The sequence below is a fragment of the Leuresthes tenuis genome, unplaced genomic scaffold (genome assembly GCF_036924035.1).
Source record: "Leuresthes tenuis unplaced genomic scaffold, fLeuTen1.0.hap1 SCAF_2, whole genome shotgun sequence".
NCBI lineage: Eukaryota > Metazoa > Chordata > Actinopteri > Atheriniformes > Atherinopsidae > Leuresthes > Leuresthes tenuis.
In genome coordinates this window covers 26,609,878-26,632,406 of record NW_027325356.1, presented here as the reverse complement: position 1 = coordinate 26,632,406, position 22,529 = coordinate 26,609,878, and the positions used below count along the sequence as shown (strand labels likewise).

General features: G+C 40.2%; 1 protein-coding gene across 1 annotated transcript; it reads left to right on the top strand.

Moving 5' to 3' along the window:
• Positions 1-77: 77 nt before the first annotated feature.
• On the top strand, positions 78-9,126 carry vegfd (vascular endothelial growth factor D). Its single transcript, XM_072381275.1, has 8 exons — positions 78-970; positions 4,731-4,947; positions 5,192-5,312; positions 5,484-5,553; positions 5,683-5,810; positions 5,904-6,019; positions 7,328-7,487; positions 8,996-9,126. Exons 1-8 carry the CDS (start codon positions 860-862, stop codon positions 9,003-9,005), a joined length of 933 nt encoding a protein of 310 aa, XP_072237376.1. The 5' UTR covers positions 78-859; the 3' UTR covers positions 9,006-9,126.
• The last annotated feature ends 13,403 nt before the right edge of the window (positions 9,127-22,529 follow it).

The following is a 22,529-nucleotide window of genomic DNA, read 5'->3' as shown; positions in this document are numbered from 1 at the left end:
GTGAGACAGGGTTTGTGCTTGCATCTTATTTCCCCTCACGCGTTATGGAGGTCTGGATCACATTTAAAACACATGTTCTTGCTTGTAGGCAGTGTGCGGTTTGGTAACTCCAGGAGAAAGGACACTGGTACAGGATTTAAAAGGCAGGAGACTTGTTCAATTGACATATGGATATTGAAAAAGGAAAACGGAATCAGAAGCAGATAAAGAGGCGAGCTTTAATGCTGATCAACCTGTAGCAGATGAAGAAACACAAGAACAGAATAAGACAGACAGAAATGCTGACTTATTTTTTTTTTTAATTGGATCGTAGAAGAATTACTTGTGGTTTTTTTTTCTAATGCAAAAAACATATATCAATGTTGTAAGTACTGACAATGGTAACTTAAAAGAATTAGAAGTAAGGAGTTACACAGGTCATCCATTCAAAGGGCCTTTAATCCATCTGGACTAAAGAGAATGTGCCGATGAGAAGTCTTCAAGAAAATCTTGACTTCATTGTGTTTTTCCTTTCTTATTGTCTTTCAGAGGAAAATCCCATAACTTTTACTAAACACGTTGTTTAACTGGACACCTCAGAGTGCATCAAGGTTTTAGCAGTACATCCAGGTTTTAAAGCCTCTTCTCCATTTGGCTCACGGGTGTCTGGGTTACTGTGACAGGTTTCGTCTGGCTCAGACACACACGCACACACTGTGCAGCTGGAAGATCAAGAGTTTGTGTTGCAAATACCTGCTCTGGGAGGACAGGGTGTGTGGTCCGAGGGGCTCAACTGGTCTGGGAAACAGGGTCGGAGAGGCAGCCAACTTGAAGAGCTTTCACTGCGCTGCTCAGAGAAGGAGAGCAGAGTCGAAGCTTGATGATGAACGTGAAACAGACTCTGTGCAGAATCTCTTTCACTGTGACTTTAGTGGTGGAGCTCAGCTGGATAAATATGGGCTACAGCATGCACAGGGAGGAAGGAAGTCGGGTAAGTGTTCGATGAAGCTTTACATCTTCAAATTTAGCCAATATCTGATGTATAAAAGCAGCAATCTGAAAAAAGCCTCCTGCAGTTCACTGCTTCTTTTGGCTGATTTCTTTTTTCTTCATTATCTCGTAAATTTCACGCTTGTCCAGCTGCTGCCATTACAGTAAACCCACACGTGTTCTGTCCAATTTGACAGTAAGAATGTGCATGTGTCTTAGCCAGAAGTGTATGCTAGAGGGATTTTCAAACCATTTCACTCCTATGTTTTTCTCTCATTTCCTTACATTAGTTTTCTTATGTGTCAATAATTTCTATCTCAATTCAGCCTTTATTTGATCTCCAAACATCTTTACTTCATCCCCTTTCCCAGGCACTTTCCCTCTGTTTCTCATTAGAGGGCATATCTGGCAGAGATTAAAGAAGGGGGAACTTCCTTCATTTCTGTTGTTTGTCTGATAGAAATGGAAGCTGTCAGCTCGCAAACCCAGTTTTGTAAGACACCAAAGAAATAAGTGGGCTTTAATTGTTACAGTTACTGACAGGAAATAAAGCAAGCCTTGTGGAGTGAATTATTGTTCTGTCTCCTGTGCCTCCACCCTAGTTGTAGACCTGCCTTTTGGGATAAAGCTTAGGCTTTCCTGCCTCAAAAATGAGTCTGGGAAGATATAAATTTTAAGTCCACTCCCATCCTGTCTTCACCTCATTTAGTTCACATCTTTGACTTTGTTGTCTATTAACATGTCAACAAGTCAAAACAAAAACAAAACAATAAAAATCTTTCACAAGAGACATGAGTTTAGGTTTAGTGCAAGGGAGAGAAAAGTTAAACTGAAGTAACCTGTTAGACTGCGTTTCATAACGTGTCTTGTAATTCACCCAGCTTCCATTTTGTTCTGGTTTACGTCACCATGGGAACTCTGCCTTTTTGTGGTAGCATGACATGTGGTTTTATGGTTTTCTCACACCCCTCAAATGCAGCTTTTCAACTGCTGACAGAGCTGTGCCAAGGATCGACTTACACCCTGCTTCAGTTTTTATGTTGAAGTCTATGTGCCTGTGTACATCCACCACATGTCTTTTGTCATGGCACGTTGGGAGCTTTATTGGAAAAATCTTATTCATTTAAGCTGCGATGGGTTAAAAGACTATGCTTCTTTTGCAAAACAAGGCTAAAACCGCTGTAAATAGCTGGACCACATATGCTCACTTTCCAGTTGTGTTGGCTGTTTGTTGCATGGACATTCAGTGTCTATAAACCTGGTCATTCACAGCTGATTTTGTGAAGATATGCTGGAACAGCTTTAAGTTCGTCACCTTTGTTTTTTTTCAAGATTTTTAATTTTTTTTTAGTATTGAAAAAAAAAGAGAAATAACAGTTTTTTCTCATATTCACTCTATTTAGAGTCATTTTTGACAACAGCTTAACAAAAAAAGTCTTTAAATGGGTGAATTAATCAATTTGATCTGAACATTTGACCTCACATCAGAGCACAGTTGACAGAACGCCAAAGATTTACTCAGAAATGTGACATAAAATTATGGTGAAATATCGTTCATTAAATAATCTAGCATTATATATGAAAAAGCTACAACTTTAACAGATGTTAAGTAAAGGCAAAAAGCATAATGCTTGTTGGAGCCAATTAGAACTCATTCCATAAGTAGGAACCAATTGTTGTCAAGTCAGGTGTGTTTTTGATGACTGTCTTGGCTTGGCTGCATGTTGCAACTATCTGTAAGTTGTGCTACATAACTTTAAACATATTTTTTTAATCTAAGAAAACAAATTGAAGCAATCGAGTGGAAGACTTGTTTTGGGCTTCAGCTCATCTGACACGGGCATCTCGACATCATTAGGATGGTCATCCAGGCACAGCACCTCAGTTGCTTCAAGCTTTCAAGCTCACTTCCAAGCAATAAACTGTAAACATGAACTTTTCTTTGACAGTAATCTTTCCTGGTTGTCAGCTCATCCTTGGTTACGGCCAAAATCAATATTAAGGTTAAAAAAAAGAAAAAAAGAAAATAAAGCTAGATGTTTGTAGTCAGCCTTCGAATCAATATATTCTCCCTTGTCTGAGCACTCTGAAACTGAGTTTTACTGAGTGTCAAGACAACCAGACTAGCAACTGGACTATATGACCAAAACAAAAATGTCAAACCTCATACAATGTGGAGATGGATTCTGGATCAAGCTGAACATAAATGCACGTGAAATTAAAAAAAATACAAACAACATGCAACCACATAGATATGGGATCCAAAACACAGAATAGAAATAGGTGGCAGTCAGTGGTTTTCTTTTTTTAAAAACTATAGTAGCCAAGCAAATGACTGCAACAATAACAGTAACATTACCTAACATAAGCTCTCAAATTGCAGCATTAATTACCAGACCCTTCCAGTGTGCACGCATAGGCTACAAGTGCTCCACCACAGAGAGTTGGTTGTCCGAGCTTTGGAGTGGAACCAACATTTTACAAAATTGAACTCAGTCAAATCTACCGGCTCTCTCATTTTGTTTTCTATCTGTCGGCAAGGACAGAATAGTGATAGTAAACTTTTTAGATCTCTGAGGCAATAAAACTTTTGACAAACATTGTACAGACAACCTGTATCCATCAACACAGAGCGAGCACTGACATGGCTCTGCCAAACTCTTAATTTCATTCTCACCAGGTTCAGCTACTTCTCAGCAATGTCTCAACCAATCTTGACAGTCCTGACCCTAGCAGCTGGGTTGATCACCTGCCCCCTGTCACGGCTTCTCACATTAATTCCATGTGCCTCTTCAAGCTCAGGTGTCTGTTGCTGATAAAAAAGGAAAAAAATTGATCAGAATAAGTAAAAAATGAAGGCACTGGTGTTTGAAAGATTCTGAATTCATTCTCCTAGAGAATGTATTCATGGGTACACTCTGTGGTCTTTGTCTGTGCATGAACATGAATGTGCCCTGAAGCTTGCTTGTCACTTGTTGTTTCTTACATTTGCAGATCCAAAGCTGTGTGCAACCACAGGGATTTTATTTTATTTTAATTTTATTATTTTTACAATGGACACAGAATGGAAAGCTACAGAATTGTGACAAGATAATTGCTGAATTTGTCTGATCCTATTTTGGATTAGAATGAGTGACTCAACTTTTATCTACATGTGCGGCTGCTGGCATACAAAATGTTTGATTCTATTTGTCACAATTGTGAACAAGGAATCTTTTTAACACAAAGACATTTTGACAAAGCAACAGCCAATTGGATTGAATATTAGCAGAAAATATTCATTGTGCAATGCACAGCTATATACATTCTGTATGTATCGTATACACGATATATACAAAATGTTGACATAAATGCATCTGACCTTTTCCAATTCAAAGTTTATATCTAAAAGTAAACAGGTTTTTTACATTTCTGCATAATGACAAAGCTCATTTGATAATGTCCAGCATACGTCCAAAGTCATTCCCCATTTACTAATAGAACATCACATTTAACCTCATGTAATCTGGCTGTCCAAATATGAAAAACTTCATGTGGAGTATTTCTTTTTTGGTATTGCCCTCTGACAGAGGAAAGATACCTTTTTCAAAGACATTCAGTAGTCCTAAGAAATCATGCTCATCACTGAAGAGGCTCACCTTGTACTCATAAGTTTTCTCTAGAATCATAAATGTTTAAGGTCACGTAAGTATTGCAAATACAAAATTATACATATAAAATTACATAAAAACTGAGATTCTTTTTCAATTGTGTGATCCCAGCAGGTAATGGAGCAGTGGGAAAGAGAGGTGAGGTCATCTTCCAGCTTAGATGAGCTGCTGCGACTCACAGACTCTCCTGACTGGAAGTTGTGGAAGTGTCGTCTGAAACTGCAGCAGCCAGAGAGCCAGGCAGAGGCCTTCTCCTCGCCACCTGCATTCGGGTCACACCGCACCACACGCTACGCTGCCGAATCTTACAGCCTGGAGATACTTCAAGGTTGGATAAAACATGCCTTATGCAACACCATGTTATGACAGATCATGAAATGCCACGTGACACAGCACAACATACTTTTTAATTACACAAAACAACTGCAAAACCAAAATGTTTTTAACCAGTTTTTAAGCCTGGATTGTTAAGAAGATGTGCCAACAAATGTTTCTATGTCAGGTGACACTGGGCTTTCTTATTGGCAACTTTGTGTGATGGCATTGTCAACTGTGTTTTTTTTCCTCTGTAGCCATAGATGAAGAGTGGCAGCGCACTCAGTGCATGCCCAGGGAGACGTGCATTGACGTGGCCAAAGAGCTGGGCACTGACCCCTCAATCTTCTTCAAACCGCCCTGTGTCTCTGTCCATAGGTTAGTTTCACATAAAAAAATAATCCAGAACTTCCGTGTCTGTGGCTTCATCACTGCATCTTAACTAAAACTCAAGCAGGACAAGCCCTAATGCCATATCAGTTATCATCCTGTCACTTACGTTTTCAGCTATGTGGACTTTTCTCATAGATTATGTTTTCTTACTGACAGGTGTAGTGGTTGCTGCAATCAAGAGGGTATCACCTGCAGGAACACAACTGTTGTATATGTGAATAAAACTGTGAGTGCCTGCTTCTCGGACTAAAATGAAGTACTTTTCGTTTAGCCGTTTTCTAATGGTTTGAGCTGTAGCAGGACTAGTTTCCCAGTGGCAAAAACACTAAAACTGTGCATAATTCTGCATTTTTAGGTCCTCAGTTTTATTCCATTCAAGTTCGTACCAGAACCTGTGCTGATAAAAGTTGCAAACCATACCGAGTGCAGGTGCATGGAGCCTGCAATAATTCGCCGTAATGCTCGACCTCATCGGAGCAATGGGTGAGTCCAAAACCTCAAATGATTTTATTTCTCTGAATTTGGTGTGACCCTATTTTAAAGATACATTTTCAATCCATTTGTTTTTTTTTGCAGCTGCTCTCTGATGAGCCAGCTGTCGGAAGCAGAGGACTCCAGGAGACTATGTGCCAGGGGATTCATTTGGGATTGTTCAACTGAAAAATGCATACCTTACCCTTCCAGTACACCAGGTGTGCCTATAGCATTATATCAGAAATAAACTCTTCTGACAGGTGAGAATTGTCCCTGCATGCTAATCTGCAGGGAATATAACAAAAGCAGAAAAAGTGTTGTTTTCCCAGCTTTGTAGATGACATTCTGTTCATTTAGCAGAACACAAACACACTGTTGACATATTATACCCTCCAAACGATTTTTGCTGCTCTTTCTGATGAAGCAGCAACCTCAATGACACCAAGGCCAGTGTCCCCTGTTTTTTATTAACAGTCGGAGTGTGAAAGTGGGCCATTAGAGATTAGTTGTTTCTGTCCCATTCCAGTTGTAGATCAGGATTAAAGTAAAGGCAAAGACTGATGGGAGACGGTTGTCTCATGGCATGGAGCACTGTCCAAACATTTTCTCAGGATGTTCACCAATTCTTGACTCATCTAAGGTGTCCCACAGAAAAGTGTTGGCCACAGGCCTGTTTTGTTTTGGCGCTGCCATGTTTCTACCCCCAAGAAGCAAATTTTTTCACCTTAACCCCACATGATTTGAGCGTTTGAAAAAAAAAATAAAAAAATCTATTTATTCTGACTAAAGACCAACAATCAAATAAAGCGTATACATAGTTATACAGAAGCCAAGAGTGGTCATGCCTAATGAAAAATGTTTCACTGGCTATCTCCATTTCATGAATGAATTATCTCATGATAATATATTTCATTTTGTCATCATTATGGTTAATTATAACATTATCTCAAAATAACAAGGACTGTTTTCTCGTGATAATGGAATAATGTATGCCATTATATCAAGATAACAAATTTGTTTCCTCAAGATAACGGCTTACTATACTAAGTTAGTTCAGTCTTGTAAAGTTAATTTTCCAGTCACACCAGACAGTGGAATGAATGAAGGGTAAAACAGAGTTTGTTAAACTCGTATCTGTGTTCAGAAATGCTACTACCTGTGTTCAACAACAACAGACATTTATCAAACTAATAGGAGCACACAGAATTACACACGCATGCTTCGACATAATGTAATAGATTCTCCACCAGAGGTCATTGCTGGGATGATGAACGATGAAATTGGGTATCAGCACAAGAACTTATTTTCCAGCATATCATAATTGCCTCATCATATATTGCATCATAATAATATGTCATGATCTTGAGAGAACAACAGGTTAAAAAAATCATTTTGAGCAGTTGTAAGCTTGGCTTTTCTATCAGCTCCCCTGCTTAACTGCTGTCTGCCAAAGTTAAGATAAACTCACTTCCAAACAAAGTGCAATATGCCTTTCTAAAAATAATTAATCATCATCTCTTGCTTAGAGCTGCCACTCAGTTCATGGATGCCAGATTGTGAGATAGATGTGGACCGCTGTGACTGTCTTCCAAGACCTAAGCCCATTCTCCAACCAAGACATCGCTGTCTACTCAACTCCTCCATCTGTGCCTCCAGGCAACAACGTTTTGATAAAGAACCATGCAGGTGAGTTAGACAGAGTTCTTTCTAATAGCTTGTTGTTTGATTATTGATTCATTCTTCAAATACTTCAGTCTCCACTCAAAGGTCCCCTTAGACATAAAGCGCATTTATTTTTGTCAACACATCCTTGTCAATATCATCTACATATCTGATTACCAAAAAGTTGGGATGCTGTGTAAAACAATCTGCAAGTCTCATTAACTAACATTTTATTTACAGTTTAACTTAGAAAACATATTAGCTCATCTTGAATTTGATGGTGGCAATAAAGTTGGGACAGGGCCATGTTCACCACTGTTTATCATCCCATCTTCTTTTAACAACAGTCTGCTAATATCTGGAAACTGAAAAGACCGGTTGCTGGACCTTTGGGAGAGGAATGTTGTCCCATTCTTGTCTTCTATAGGATTCTAACTGAGTCTTCTTTGACGTATTTGCATTTTAGAATGTCTCAAATGTTCTCAGTTGGTGAAAGGTCTGGACTATAGTCAGGTCCAGTACCTGGACTGTTCTTCTTCATGCTGTTGCAATAGATGCAGTACATGGTTTAGCATTGTCTTGTTGAAATACGCAACTCCCTCCCTGAAAAAAACTTCTGTATGGGTGCATATGTTGCTGTAAAACTTGTGTCTTTCAGCATTGATGATGCTGTTCCAGATGCCGAAGTGGCCACTTCCATAGGCACTAATGCATCCCAATACCATCAGAGATGCAGGCTTTTAATCCGAGCGCCAAGCCTTGTTTCCAGTAATTCCAGGAATATTACATTGAGAAAAATCATTCTGAAATTGCTCCATAACTTGCAGATGCAGTGTTTTACTGATTGCTTAACCTCGGCCCATCTTCACGTTTGTGGGATGCTGCTTCTCTAAGGTGTTCTTTTTATACCCAATCACAACACTGATGCTGCCAAGTAACCTAATTAGTTGTAACATGATCCTCTGGCTGTTTCTTTTTAGTACCTCCTACTTCTCCAACCTATTATTGCAGACATCACAACTTTTTTTTTTAGACATATTGCTGCCAAGAAAAAAAATCAAGGTGAAATATTATTTTCATGAAACGGTGAATTGTCTTATTTTGATTGTTTGATTTTATCTGCGTTATTTTGATTTAGATTAGTTTTAAATCATTGAATATATTTATTTTCACTTTACTCAGCATCTTCATTTTTGGGGAATTGGTTGTAAGAAGGTGAGAGGTGCATCTGAGTTTTGAACAGATATAGGTTTGTTCTGAAGCTAAAACTTTGCTCTACTTTGAGTCATGTAATGTGATCAAAACTTGGAGCTGGTGTTGTGGTAAAGAAGTATCTACTGAGTACAGAACAAACCAGAACCAAACGTGGTTGTCTGTCGGTCAGAAAGGCCCATAAAGGATGTTTCTCAAGCCCCTGCCAAGTCCATGTTATTCCATAATGAATGCTGGCAGAACAATTGATTCCGTGAACTGTTTTGTGTATAAATTCATGCATATTGCATGCTTCTAAATGATCATTCCTCTCTTCACAGATGCAGATAGCCCAAGTAGCGGTCCACTGGGGGAATGAATTATGACAAGTTGCTCACCAAAGAGCAGTGAAAAAAATAATTTATTTACAGAAATATTTATATGGATCACTTAAACTAATCATATTAACTAACTTGACCATGTTAACTGATTTTTCTTTAACATGCATACATTAAGTTTTAATCATTGTGTTAAGTTTTGTACATTTGCTCTATGTGCACTGAATATGTAGTTTATATTTAAAGATTATTTTTATAATTTGACTTTGCTGTGAATATATTGATTATTTCTTCAACTTTCCGCTGTTGATACATGTGACCATATTTTTTTCTGAATAAATGTATTTTAGCAGAGCACTAGCCCTAACACAGAACTACTGAAGTAAAAAAGCTGAAACCCTTTATCAATAGCGGCCCAATCGGTCATGAAAAATGAAATGACAAATTGGGTTGGGTTTCAAAACAACTTTATGAAGTCTTGCTACTTTATAAAGCCGTGGATTTCATCTTCAAACATCATCTATAGAAAATATTCACCATCTGATATCCAGTGCCAGCAAGAGATACCTGATGCATGAAGGATGAACAAAGTAAGAACAGCAGCACAGTAAAGAGAGCAAAGTGAGGAAAAGTGCTTGGTGCATTATGGGAAGTCACCCAGCAGCAAAGGCTGAAGAAGGAAGGTTTGAAGCCTCATCTTGAAGGTACAGAGTGTGACGACCCAAATGCAGAACACAGAAGGCAGGTGAAGTGAACAAAAACTAGCTCAAGTTGAAGAAAGTGAGGAAAAAAACGAAAAGCACACAAATGTATGAAAAGTTGGAGGTGGCAATCAAGGCTCAACAAAAGTGATAGTCAATTAAAAAAAAAATTCAAAATGAAATTAATGAACCAACGTGAAGCTTGTACTGGCATGGCAACAGGACACAGGGGGTTACAGTCAGACAAAGTAAAGAGCAAAAAAGAAGACTATTTATACACTGAGAAGAAAGGGGATAACGAGGCACAGGTGGAACCAAGGAGGGGAGGAAGACAAAGAGAGACGTGTAAGTGACACACAGGGAGAGTGATTATAAACTAGAAACCTAACAAGAAGAGAACTAAAAAATAAACTAGATAAAAAGTATAAATTTGCACAAAGAAAATAACCCAAACAACAGACCATGACACGTAGAGCTCTCCCTGCAGTATTTTGGGTCAATCAGAAGCATTGCAGGGAGCCATTTGGACAAACTGATAAGGAATTATAGCAGTCCAGCATAAAAGTAATAAATGGGTGGCCTAATTTTTCCTGAAACAAGATGTTCCTGATTTTGATCATACTGCACATACATACCATACAAAACGGCAGTAGAGACTTGTTTTATGTATGTTTTATGACCTGGGTTATGAATGAGTTCCCAAAGGGGCTTGATCAAGTGTATTAAATGTTATAAGAGCATAAAACTCTATTTTTTTTGTCAGCAACAACCCTTTTTTTGCATGTTTGAAAATTCAAATTGTGGCAGAGAATTATATAATTTACTTCATATAACATATATTTTGTTTCATATGCGTTTGCTCTACATTAAAGTTTAAAATTTTCTAAGACAGAGCTGACTGTAAATGGAAACCGCTGTTTCCAAATGTGCATATTTTTCTTCTGCTGCTGGATGAATGCGTCGATTTCCAGGCTGGTATATCTATTTTCTCATCACAGCTCTGCTGCTAATCAATAAAATTGCAAACAGGAAAGTGTGTTGTCTGTATTTCCTCATTACTTTAGCCTCAGAATTGATTTTGCAACCATCATGAAAAGGTCAGACATCAGAGTGTCTGAATGCCATCATGTCGTCACGGTACATGTTATTGTGATAAGCACCCCTGTAGCTGCTTCCTCTAATAGCAATATTAAATGTCTGTCTACGTTCCAGCCTATGTTGAATGTGGCATCACTCTGCATCTTGGTGCCATAAAGGCAGAATTAAAAAGGTCAGAATTAAAATTGTCAGCTCTAGACAGTTTCTGAGTTTTGTCTCCCTCTTCCTGCAGTGTTTGTGTACTCCTGTTTCCTCACAGTTACACATTTAAATAAAGTAGTAATGTTATTAGAATGTACCTGTTTCTTGCGTTGTGCTTTGCTCAAAAGAAAATTCCCAATAGCTTTCTAATAATGCAGATTCAACTCCCTTTTAATACCAGTAAAACTCATGTTTGTTTGACATACATTTCCATTTAGTTTCAGGTAAAAAAAAAAAGTGTAAGCAGGAAATATGATGAATGCTTGTATTTGAAGTAAATATGAGGCTCATGAGATTACTATAAAAAGCATGACCTGCATGATCTCTACAAAGATGGGAGCTCATTTCAAGCATCGATTTCTCAAGTTAACCAAAACGTTAACCAGCAGCGGCTGGCCAATGGAGGGCGCCAGGGCGCTGCCCTCACAGCAGAAGGCGTAATTCATAAGAATTTTTAAAAAATGTCAAAAATTTTAAAGTTTTGTGTTTAAAATGCTGATATACCCAGTAGCATGTGTAAAATATCATTTAAAAAAAATACAAACTACTGTGTAAAATCTGCTTTTCCTGCACGTCCACTCTCTGTATTTTTCAAGTTTCTGTGGGGCGATGGAGAAATCGCCCAGAGGAGGCGGGGTTTTGTAGCAGATTAGCCAATAGCATAATCATATTGTCAAACGTATGATACAAATTTGTCCAATCATCGCTGTCAAAATAATTCCACGAAGGGATAACGTTATCATCCCAAATTTAAACTAAGGCAGTTAGACTCTCAACAGGCGCCATTTTACTCCATGACAAGCAAAATAACAACCCCGACGAGACCGAGTCCTAACTCCGTAAGACTCTCCCCTCTCCTTCAAGACCCATTTGAGAGGACCACTTGGATAGAGAAGCTTCGGGTAAAAGAATTGGGCCCGGATCAACCTGACGTCGCTATCAAACAGCCGGCAAGCGAGAAGGGAAGGCAGTAAGTGAGAGGCTTCTTTCCTAACTGGTACACCACAAAGGCTTGGCTAGCTGGATGCAGCCATGCTAACGCTTTATTTTGTTTTCCGTGTATGATTTTTAAAACGACAGGAATAGAACCTGGACAGTTACAGGAGTAAGGGATATGAAACCTCTTTTTGAGAAAATAAAGAAACACCAGAGCACACATGGATAACTCCGTGGAACTAGCCAAATTAGGTCGGCAGAACACGCTACGCAGCTGGATGACGGTGAGACTGGCGGTGTGGAAGCACAACGAGGAGGTAGAAAAAAAACGACATGTTGTATCCAAAATAATTGATTGTACGAAGTTTTGACGTGCTTTTGAGTTGGCTTTGAGACTGACTCGTCAGAAAACCCCGGTATTTTTCGGGGTTTGGAAGATTTTGTTGCCTCCCTGGATAACGTGCTGGAGGAGCACCTGAAGACGGCGACTGTTTTTAAAAGTAGAAAAGTTCTACCCCTTTTTCCACCAGTTCACATAGGTCACAGGCACCTTAATGACATGGCTGTCAAAATGAGTTGGTCAAATTCCTCACGGATCAAGCACAGCAGCCCTCTCTGCGAGGCGGTCGGATTTTCGTGCCGCTGAAGCGGCTGCTTATGCTCACTCAGCCCCCCTGTTGAGCACGAGCTCTGGTCATGGCTGCCCACACACCGTTGCAACCATATGTTTGAGCCAGAGTCAGACCCTGAGAATATTATATCACACAAGATGCTGTATAAATGATTTATTTCAGCATCGTTTGTACCTGCATGAACTAGCGGTTAGCATTTGCTCCTGGTAATGGACAAAAGAAACACAAAGCACACTTACATAGTCTGTCCTTTCCCCACGGATGGTCGGTATAAATCCCTCCTTTTATTCTGTGTTCTACTGACCCAAATTGTGGAAACAGTCTATGTCAAAATGTTTGGCACACACAAATAGATTTATGCCGACAGTGCCCGGAACTTCGAACCCCGAATTCAAATATATTGGTGTTGAATAGCTGGAAAAGTGAGGAGTTATATTCAGGAAGAAGTGAATAACGCCAATTTTATCGCCGCAGACAGACGAGACATCCCCACCCACTGTCAGCTGGTGCTTGGGCAGCGCTACATAGATGGCAACAATGAAATATAGGAGCTGTTTATGGAGTTCTTAACATCCAGAATGCATCCGCCGACACCATCAGCTCATCGCTCCTGGAGAGGCTACACACCACCCTCCCAGAGGGACAGCAGGCCAAGCTTTTCGCCCAAGTTTATGAGAGTGCCGCTGTAATGAGGGGGCACCGCGGTGTGCGGCGCAAAATCATGGATGGGTATGAAAATGCTCATTACTTGCACTGCTATGCACATCAGCTGAACCTCATCATGCAGCAGGCAATATCCCACATGCCCAGGATTGGTATGTTTTTGGTTTTTTTTCCAACCTTGCTGGAGTTTCTGCCCTCTTCTCCAGGTCACCAAAGCGACTGGTCGTTCTGGACCAGGTGGTTTCACACAGACTGCCCAGAGCCATGACACGCTGGAACTGCAACACCCGTGCTGTAAACACCGTGTAGGAGAACAAGGACGACATGCTTCCAGACCATTGTGGACTATGGAAACTTTGATCCTCACACTGTCAGAGAGGCTGGGGGCTTTGTGAGGATGCTGGAAGATGAGGCTTTGCCTCATGTGGGATGCTCTTCAACCAGCTACAGAAGAGGAACATCGACCCTGTCTGGATTAAAGCTCTTCTTCAGAGGTTCAATGCTCAAGATCAGGTAAATCATTATATTTAGTGTTAACTCAGAAAGTTATTGTTAAAAAGAGTTGTTGCTCTCAAAAGGAAACAACTAAGATTTGAATAATAATCGTTTTGAAACTGTCAGTATCAGATCTCCAATATGTGAACTTCTTGAAGAGAAAACTTTGGAGTTTCATGAAGAACTGAATGTCTTAATCCAAACTGTTAGTTATACAGGCCAAGTGCACCTTAGATTGAGATTATTTTGCTGTTTCACAAATATTTATAGTGCATAAAAACATCAATCATGTAAAGTTAATGAGTGAAACTTTTTACTTTGGACCAGGATGTCCATCCTCTCTCTCTGTGTGAGGACAGGAACAGCCACAGAAGAGACAGAGGATGCTGGGACCAGGAGAACAACAGAGGCTGGCTACAGAAGTAAGAATATTTTCTTTTTGTATAGGGGGAAAAAAAAGCTGGACTCTGTGCACAAGATCTTATTTACCACAGCTAATTTTGGATGAATGATGCAGCCGGCAGTCTGTAATTGATATTTCCATTCATTTAGTTTGTATTCTTATTTTGGTCACATGATGCTGTTTTTGACAGATTAATATTGAATATCTGTTGGGAATGACTGGCACCTCTGAAAGATAGAAATGTTACAGTTTTTTTAATGTTTGTTTCAGGTATGTGATACCATCCATCCTGGTGCATGCTGAGGAGCGCTTTGCCTTCACTCAGCATCTCGTCAGTGCAACACTGCTGAATGGAGAACTGTTTCTTCAACACAGCATGAGGTCTCCTGAGGCAGCGCTGGACACAGCTGTGGAGGTTTATCCAATGCTGGACAAGACCACGCTCAAAACAGAACTGTCCTCATCTATGAGAACAGTGAATTTAAAGCTTGTAGCAGAGCAGTGCCTCTGTACCAGCTCTTCATGGAGAACAACCTCCAGAGCACTTTCTCGGAGACTTTCAGCCTTCCCAAGATCCTCATGGCAGCATCCATGACAACACTTTTCATTGCAGGACTTGCATTTTTTACAGTGTCAATGGCAAGCTGCTTTAACCTAATTAACCTGTAAAATGCTCCATTTAGATATAGTTGTGTTCGTTCATCTGCGAGAAGATATACAAACTCCAAGTCTAGCTCAGAATTTATTAAAAGGTTCAAGTTAATCAGCGCTGTGGAGCTCTCTCTGCCAGGCAGTCTGATCAGAAAAAGGTTACCACTCTTTTGCAAAATATACTTTTAAATTGCCATACAAATATGGTGTAAATATTATTGGTATGAAAGTTGGGGAGAAGCCATGGTTTTGACTTGGCTTTCCCTGATTGGTCCGATGTCAGCCTCGTACCCCATCTCTGCTCCATCCAGATGTGTTCTCCCTGTGTCTGGTACTTTTCCACTAGAGGCTTCATCCCACCTGTTTAGACTCCCCCTGTGAGCTTGAAGTGTTTTAACCCTTCACACTGTGGGATCAGTGCTCGTTCCCTTCAGAAAGGAGTGTATCAAGGTAATTACATTTAATTAAAAGGTAATTAAACCCTCAACAATATAAAAAATACCTAATTTGTCCTTGGAAGAATAACTTTTGAAGAAAAGTTTTTAATTGACAAGTAAAACCGTTTCTTATTTTTTATAAAAGTATCCTTGTGTGTGTAATTTATTTATTTTTTTATATATATATAATTTATTATTTCATTTAAGTCTTTGGGCAAATTCACATAAATCAGTGTAATAATAATTTGTGAAGGGACATACTTAACAGTTGTGAGAACAATGCACTGATACTTTCAGGCAGTGCAGTTGTTCAGGATGAAAAGATACAGCTGTACAGAAGGTATATGAACTTTAATGATTTTTTTATTTATTTTTTGTATTGATGTTAATGTATTATGATGTATAGAGCTTTCATTGGTTAACTAGTCTTGTGTGCGAATGCTAAACGCTGCTGCTACTTTCTCTCTTGATGTTTTGGTCTTTGTATTGTCGGCGATGTTTTGGCGTCATATATTTTTTGAGACGCCTCTACATTGAAGGCAGCTCTGGTCTTTCTTCTGAGGGGTTAGATTCGTCCTCTGTGTCATGTGAGGGGTCTGATGTTTGAGATTCCTCTGAATTAGAGGCTGGTTCCATTTCGATGACAATTTCTTCTTGAATTTTTTTTTGGAAGTATTTCCATTTCTTTGTCAGATTCAGAAATCTTCTCTGGTTCCTGGACAACGATCGCTGATGGAATCTCCTGTGTCTTGAGGTTCCTGGATGACTTTAGGCTGGTTGTTCTTTACGATGGTTTCTACTGTCTTTTTGTTCTTGCGCCGACGCTTTTTAGAAGAAACTTTTCCTTTTGGTGGCTCTGAGACATCTTTTGGTTTTTGGACTAATTCCATTTCGATGTGACTCATCAGTTCTGGGACCATGTCTGGTCCAGTCTGTTGAGCCAAGTCTGATGGAATCAATTCCTGTGTGTCTTCAGAATCCTTTTCTGTTTCTTTGTCTTCTACAGGTTCGGAGATCTTCTCTGGTTCCTGGACATCGAAGGATGATGAAATTTCCTCCGTGTCTTGAGGTTCCTGGATGACTTCAGGCTGGTTGTTCTTCACGATGGTTTCTGGCGTCTTTTTGTTCTTGCACCGACGCTTCTTTGATGTCTTCTCCTTTGGCTGGTCAGGGATCCCTTGTGGTTCTGTTTTGTTAACTTCCTCCACTTCTAGATTCAAAACTTCAACTTGTGAAGGCAACTCTTCCACAATTATGTTCTTTGGTGGAAGACTTATCTCAGCTAAATGGAGGTCAGGGATGATGTACACCTCTCTTTTTTCTTCTGGCTTGATGATGACAGATCGAAATAAAGCCTTCATAAGTTCTGCCACCTTCTTTTCCTGTGTCTTCGTTGCCTCCTCCTGTGCAGTTAGTTTGGAGGCAAGATCCAAATTAGAGGCAGTCTTTTCCTTAAGTTCTTTCAAGCTCTCTACCTCTTTTAGAGCTGCCTGATACTCAGTTTCTGCTACTGATGGTTTCAAAGTTTCACACAATTCTGCGATAACTTCATTGCATTTCTTGAGCTCCTCCTCACACTTTTGACGGAGATGACGCTCACACGTCAAACAGTTTTCCACGTTCTTCAGTGTTTCTTCGGTCATGGAGCAGCTATTCTCTGCTGCGACTCTTCTGTCTTTTCACATGTGAGAAAGAATTTCTTTTTCAGCAGCTTTGTCCTGAGAATATCCAGCCGATGGCATAAATAGTTGATCTGGTCATTCTTATGTTGTGGCTGAGTCTTGGTAAGAGTCCTGTAATTTCTCTGATCCATAATCATAATCAAAACTCATCGGCAGCAGAGGCGTTAGAAGGAATCCCCTCGGTTTCTGAAATTGGAAACTTCCACTTGACGCGACGAACTGCGATTGTTCTTTTTCCACTTCGTCATTCAATGTTTGAGGAGACGGGAATCCTCAGAGACCTGGGATCGTTCTTTTTCCAACAGGTCATTTTCTGAGCTTGATGTTCAATTTTCTGGCCTGTTGGTGGGTTCCTCATGACTTTCGTTACTGCCAAAAGTAATGGTATACGTGTAGAAATCCTCAGGCAAATCGTCGTCTACACCACTGAAGTGGAGTAGATGATATTTTGGTTTGACTTATTTTGCTTGTTTCTTTTAAGTACTTGTCAGAGTTCCTAAAAATAAAAGTGATTTTCAGGAGTATGCAGTGATTTCTTTTGCATCTAATGGACAGGTCAGTTATATTAAACAGTTGGGTCCTGTAAGCAGCAATCAGGTGAGAAATCAGTCCACAGACCGTAGAAAGAGGCAACTGCCCATCTATTCAAAGCTTTTAGAATTAGTAATAAAATCTGACAGGTAACCAGAGAAGGAAGCACAAGAGGCGAGGGTGCGGTCAACCACTGTGTGGCATGGTGTGGGAATAATCAGCTCACCTGCTGATGTTAGAAGGACCATGAATAAGCCAAACAGTCTCCAACCTAGGAGAAAAGGCGGCTGAGTAATACCTAGGAGTCTACCTGAGCAGCAGACTGTACTGGAAATGCAACACTGAAGCTGTCTTAAGAAAGGACAGACCAGACTGTACTTGTCTGCACCAAGATGTTGCATATCTTTTCTAAGTCTGTGGTGGAGCGTGCCATGTTTCTTCATCGCTATCTGTTGTGGCAGCAGTGTCAGAGCCAGCGGCTCAAAGAGACAAGACTGACCTGGGGGCTGCTTTGGAGCTGTCCCCAGTCTTTTTCATGGAAGAATGCTGCATATGTTTGATGAGCACTTCACCGACTGCTCCATTCAACATCCACCTGGAAACGCTCCTTTGCCTACCTGCACCTGCCTCAGTCTCTAGCTCCTGTCTCCGTCTGCTCCAAGAGGAATTAACTCTTAAATCTGGCGATCCTTGTTTACTGAGCTGTGGAAAAAAAATCAGTAGATTAATCATCTTCAAACTTTCCTTGTTTTTCAGTTGGCTTTTGGGCTCTGGTATCATGACACTTTAACAAAAAAAAAAAACATCTACGAATCACCGTTGTTGACAATTGGGAAGATATAAATTGGGATTGTAAAATAGATTTTAATCAACACTTGTGAGAGGATAGCCCTAAAAAGTTATAACCATTCCTGGGTTTAAAGAAAGCTGAAGCATCGTTCCTGCTGACTGAGGCACTGGTGGCTGAGCAACTCCAGTATTCTCGGCGCTAATATAACTGTTTTTATTAATGGAGTCTGGTGGCTTACTTGGGGATATAGAGGATTACAACTGAAAGGGCTGTCTGAAGGCGTAACATCACATTCTTTGACTTAATTGGAATTTTTGTTGATGCTTCAAACAAAAACAGATAAGTCAATGCTGCTCTCTTCTACAACTACAGAAGACAAAAAGACTCACGTCAACAATTATTAAAAAAGTGGTGAATCGAACATGACCCATGCCTTATAATGCAGCATTAAGTAAATGAAAAAGCATGACGACTTTTCATTCCTCTGATATCTTTTGACACTTCTGACACATTGCATTTGCCTGCTTCTTAGGCTGAAGCATAAATGTAACATGGGGCCAACAACACTGGATCATCGTGTCTTTGACTGAGTGGGACATTTTGCTGTAACAGCAAGTGCTTTCAGATGGAAAGAGAAAAAGAACGTAAGCGGTATCAGATATATATTCATATGATCGAGCACGATAATATACACAGATTTAGAGTTGTTAATGTTTGGGAGGTGGTGTCTGTTTTTCCGAATTATTACTTTTTCGCACAGTAATAAAATCATTTGCAGACCAGACTACAATTTACAAGTCTATGGTGCGAACTTGCAGCCCCAAATGCAGGGAGAATGCATTTCCAGAAAAACTTCTTTTGTCAAACAGTTAAACATTTCAAATTGGAAATAAACCAAGTTTATTACTCACAGTCCAGAGAGGGAGTTTTTGGAGTTGCACCTTATCTTTGTTCTTCAGGATTTGTGCTTCCCAACTAGATCTCACTGGAATATATAAAAGCAGGATCTCTAAAGGATTATGTAGTTTCAGCATGTAAATGTGTTGAAATGTGTCACGGTTTATGTTCTGTTCCATGTCTTGTGTCGTCATTTCCTCTTTTATTTTGAAAGATCACTGACCTTCTCCTCTCGTTTCAGGTATCTTGCCCTTCCTCCCGTGTCAAGCGTCTCATTGTCTTCCCTGATTCAAGTGTTTCCACCTGTTCTCCTTGGTCCCTCGTGTTCAAATAGTCTGCGTTTCCCCTGTCTTGTGCCAGTATGTTGTCTCTCCACATGAGCATCATTACCAGCCATTTGTCTCAAGCCTTGATCCACAGTTCCACGAGCCTGCAGTGAGCGATCCTCCTGCAGCGCTATCTTGTGTTGTAATTTATTCTTACCCCTAGCCTTAGTTTATTTATTCGACACGGTTAGTTTCATAGCCTTGTTTTTCCTCCGTTAGCAAGGAGGGATTTTTCGTTGTAACTTTTCATAGTCACCTCCGTTAAAGGAGAGCTTTTAGTTATCATTAAAGTTATCGTTAAAGTCTCATAGTGCCTCTGTTAGTTAAGAGTGCGTCTTTTGTTTCAATCCACCTCGTTAGGAGAGCGTGTCTTTGTTTCGTTAAGCGTTCGTAGCTTTTTGTTTTCCTCCCAGTTTAGGGAGTTTTATGTTTGTAACTTTCATAGCTGTGCTCCTCCTACGCTTAGTTACCGAGGAGAGCGCTTACGTTTTGAGGAGATCGCCCTGCCTTGCTGTGCTCTGTGTGCTGTGTTTATTAATAAAACCTCTTGGAACCCATACGACCCTGCATCTGTGTCCTGAGTCCCCTGGTAACTGACAGACTGAAGTGCTGGCACCACTGGTATAATGCTAATAGAAAGTCCATTATAAATGGAAAGCGTTGTTCAATTTCTTTTTCTTTTGTTCTTTTAAGGACATTGCTTCTTTTGTTTTCAGTTGCTGACCAATTGGGTTCAGAAATACTGGTTCTACCTCTATTTGATTAGGGTCAGGCAAAAAACTACCCTGTGAGGGTGAAGAAAATATGGTTTGTTAAGATAGACCTTCATAAAGCCCGTGTTTTTCTGTCTCACTTCCTCTGCAAAACACTAAAAACCTGCTGCAGACACAGAAGATAACTTTCAGCACGATACGGTAGGTACTTCACATTTCACCATCAGTAAAATGTGAAAAGCCTGGTTGTTAGTTTTTAGTTATCATCTCATGATATACCCTGTTTTACAATTATATTCCTGTGCTTTAATTGCACTCATATGCTATACCATAAAAATCATATGTGTCATGTATGGATCATATTCTGCATTAGTTCCAATCATGTGATGATGACATGTGTGCATATGAACAAAGGGAGATGCCACCGGACAGAGTCTTCCAGAGGTCAACTGAGTTTAACTGAGTCCAAACTACAACGCACAATGCCTGATTCAAACTAGTTTATAGATGTAGCTCTTTGAATGATTATCGTCAAGGTCTCACACTCTGAAATGCAGATTTGTCTCCATATCTAAACATTAGACAGAGTCACATGCTCTGAACTTTCTATGCAACCTTTTGTTTTGTAAAGCTCTTCCCCTTTTCTTATCTTTGAATAAAACCAGACTGCTTATGCTCCTTATCTGAGTAAGGGTAAGTATCCTTTGTTACATGGCGGTGAATGAATCGAACCACTGGCACAAAGCATACAATACCACAGCAGATAAGTGTCACTGTACCCATTTCCACTATCACTAATAGAGCCACTTCCTGTTGACGTCTTCACCACCAACAACAGCAAAACTAAGGCATTCGAGAAAGATGGCGAACGAAGAGCAAGATGAAGCTACGTCTTTCTACATTTGTGATGAACATGGTTATGGCACCAACTCCATGCACAAGGGCACATTCTCCACCGCTGTGTTTGTTTCTTTCTGACGGCGGCGACAACAACAGTAATATCGTCTCCTTCGACTTCCGGGTGACGATTGCGGTAAAAAATTTCGAGCATGCGCAGAACGCTCCATCCTATCCGCTGTCGTCTCCAGGCACGTTAAGTGGGCAGTCGGATCGAGTTATCTCTTAATTCGATCGATTTGATCAGATTAAGCTTGTTACATGAGCTGAATAACTCAATCTTATTGTAGTTTAACCATTAATCCGATCTGATTGCCCGCATGTAACCGTACTGAGTGTTAACTGAAGGTGTTGGTCTGGCTGATGTATGTGAAATGAGAAAGATCTCTCAACAATAGATGTGGGGCTGGACTGCCCCTCTGACAGTAAGTTTACATGCACAGTTAAATCAAGCGAAGGCTACAGCTGGACTATTTGATTGGCCTGGTTGGTAACCTATGTCAATAGGTGGAAATGTGTCGCCTTGAGTTTGTGAGTATTGGGCCTTTCTCTAATTTCCGTAAATTCCGGACTATAAACTGCTTTTTCCCAGGCTTTGAGCACCGTGGTTTATAAAGTATGGCTAATATACGTTGTTTTTTTTCTGGGTTTTTTTCATGCCGCCAAAAACATTTTGCCTCGTAACATCCATCGATCCATTTTCTATACCGCTTAATTCGTCGTTCGGGTCACGGGGGGGGGGGGCTGGAGCCTATCCCAGCAGTCATCGGGCGAGAGGCGGGGGACACCCTGGACAGGTCGCCAGTCCATCACAGGGCCACACATAGAGACAAACGAGACAAACAACCATGCACGCTCACACTTAAGGACAATTTTAGAGACACCAATTAACCTAACATGCATGTTTTTGGACGGTGGGAGGAAGCCGGAGAACCCACGCATACACAGGGAGAACATGCAAACTCCACACAGAAAGGCTGTGAGGCGACGGTTCTAACCACCACACCATCGTGCAGCCGCCTCGTAACATTAGATCAATAAAATTAAGGAACAGTTCACAGAGGTCCAATGAAATTGTACAATAAATCAAACACACTAACTCTACTAAATTATTGTAAATCGGTCATTTGTACTCACCCTCAACATGGAAAACAAACGAAGAAATGCATATGATGCAGCTTTTAAATCAGTCTGAGATGAGATTGTGACAACGAAGAAACTGAAGTGAGTGACGAAGTTCAGAGGCTGTTCAATTCGGACAGTGAAGAAGGTGACTGATGGTTTTAGTGCGCAGGAGGAAGATGAAGAAGGTGATCAATGACTTTTCCTGGTAGGCTACTGTCTTTTTTTTTTTATCAGCAGTGTTACAGGCACTGTTCGAAAAAAATGCAATCGCACCACGTATTAGTGCGTTACCATAGCTATTTAAGTTAAAACCATCAGTGTTACAGGCACTGTTTGGGAAAAAAGCATTTGCAGTATTT

Bases quoted from the DNA above. Each gene is read 5' to 3' on its own strand.
- vegfd (XM_072381275.1), top strand. From the start codon at position 860: ATGATGAACGTGAAACAGACTCTGTGCAGAATCTCTTTCACTGTGACT. The intron at 971-4,730 runs GTAAGTGTTCGA...GTGTGATCCCAG, and splicing joins ACAGGGAGGAAGGAAGTCGG to CAGGTAATGGAGCAGTGGGA. The intron at 4,948-5,191 runs GTTGGATAAAAC...TTTCCTCTGTAG, and splicing joins CAGCCTGGAGATACTTCAAG to CCATAGATGAAGAGTGGCAG.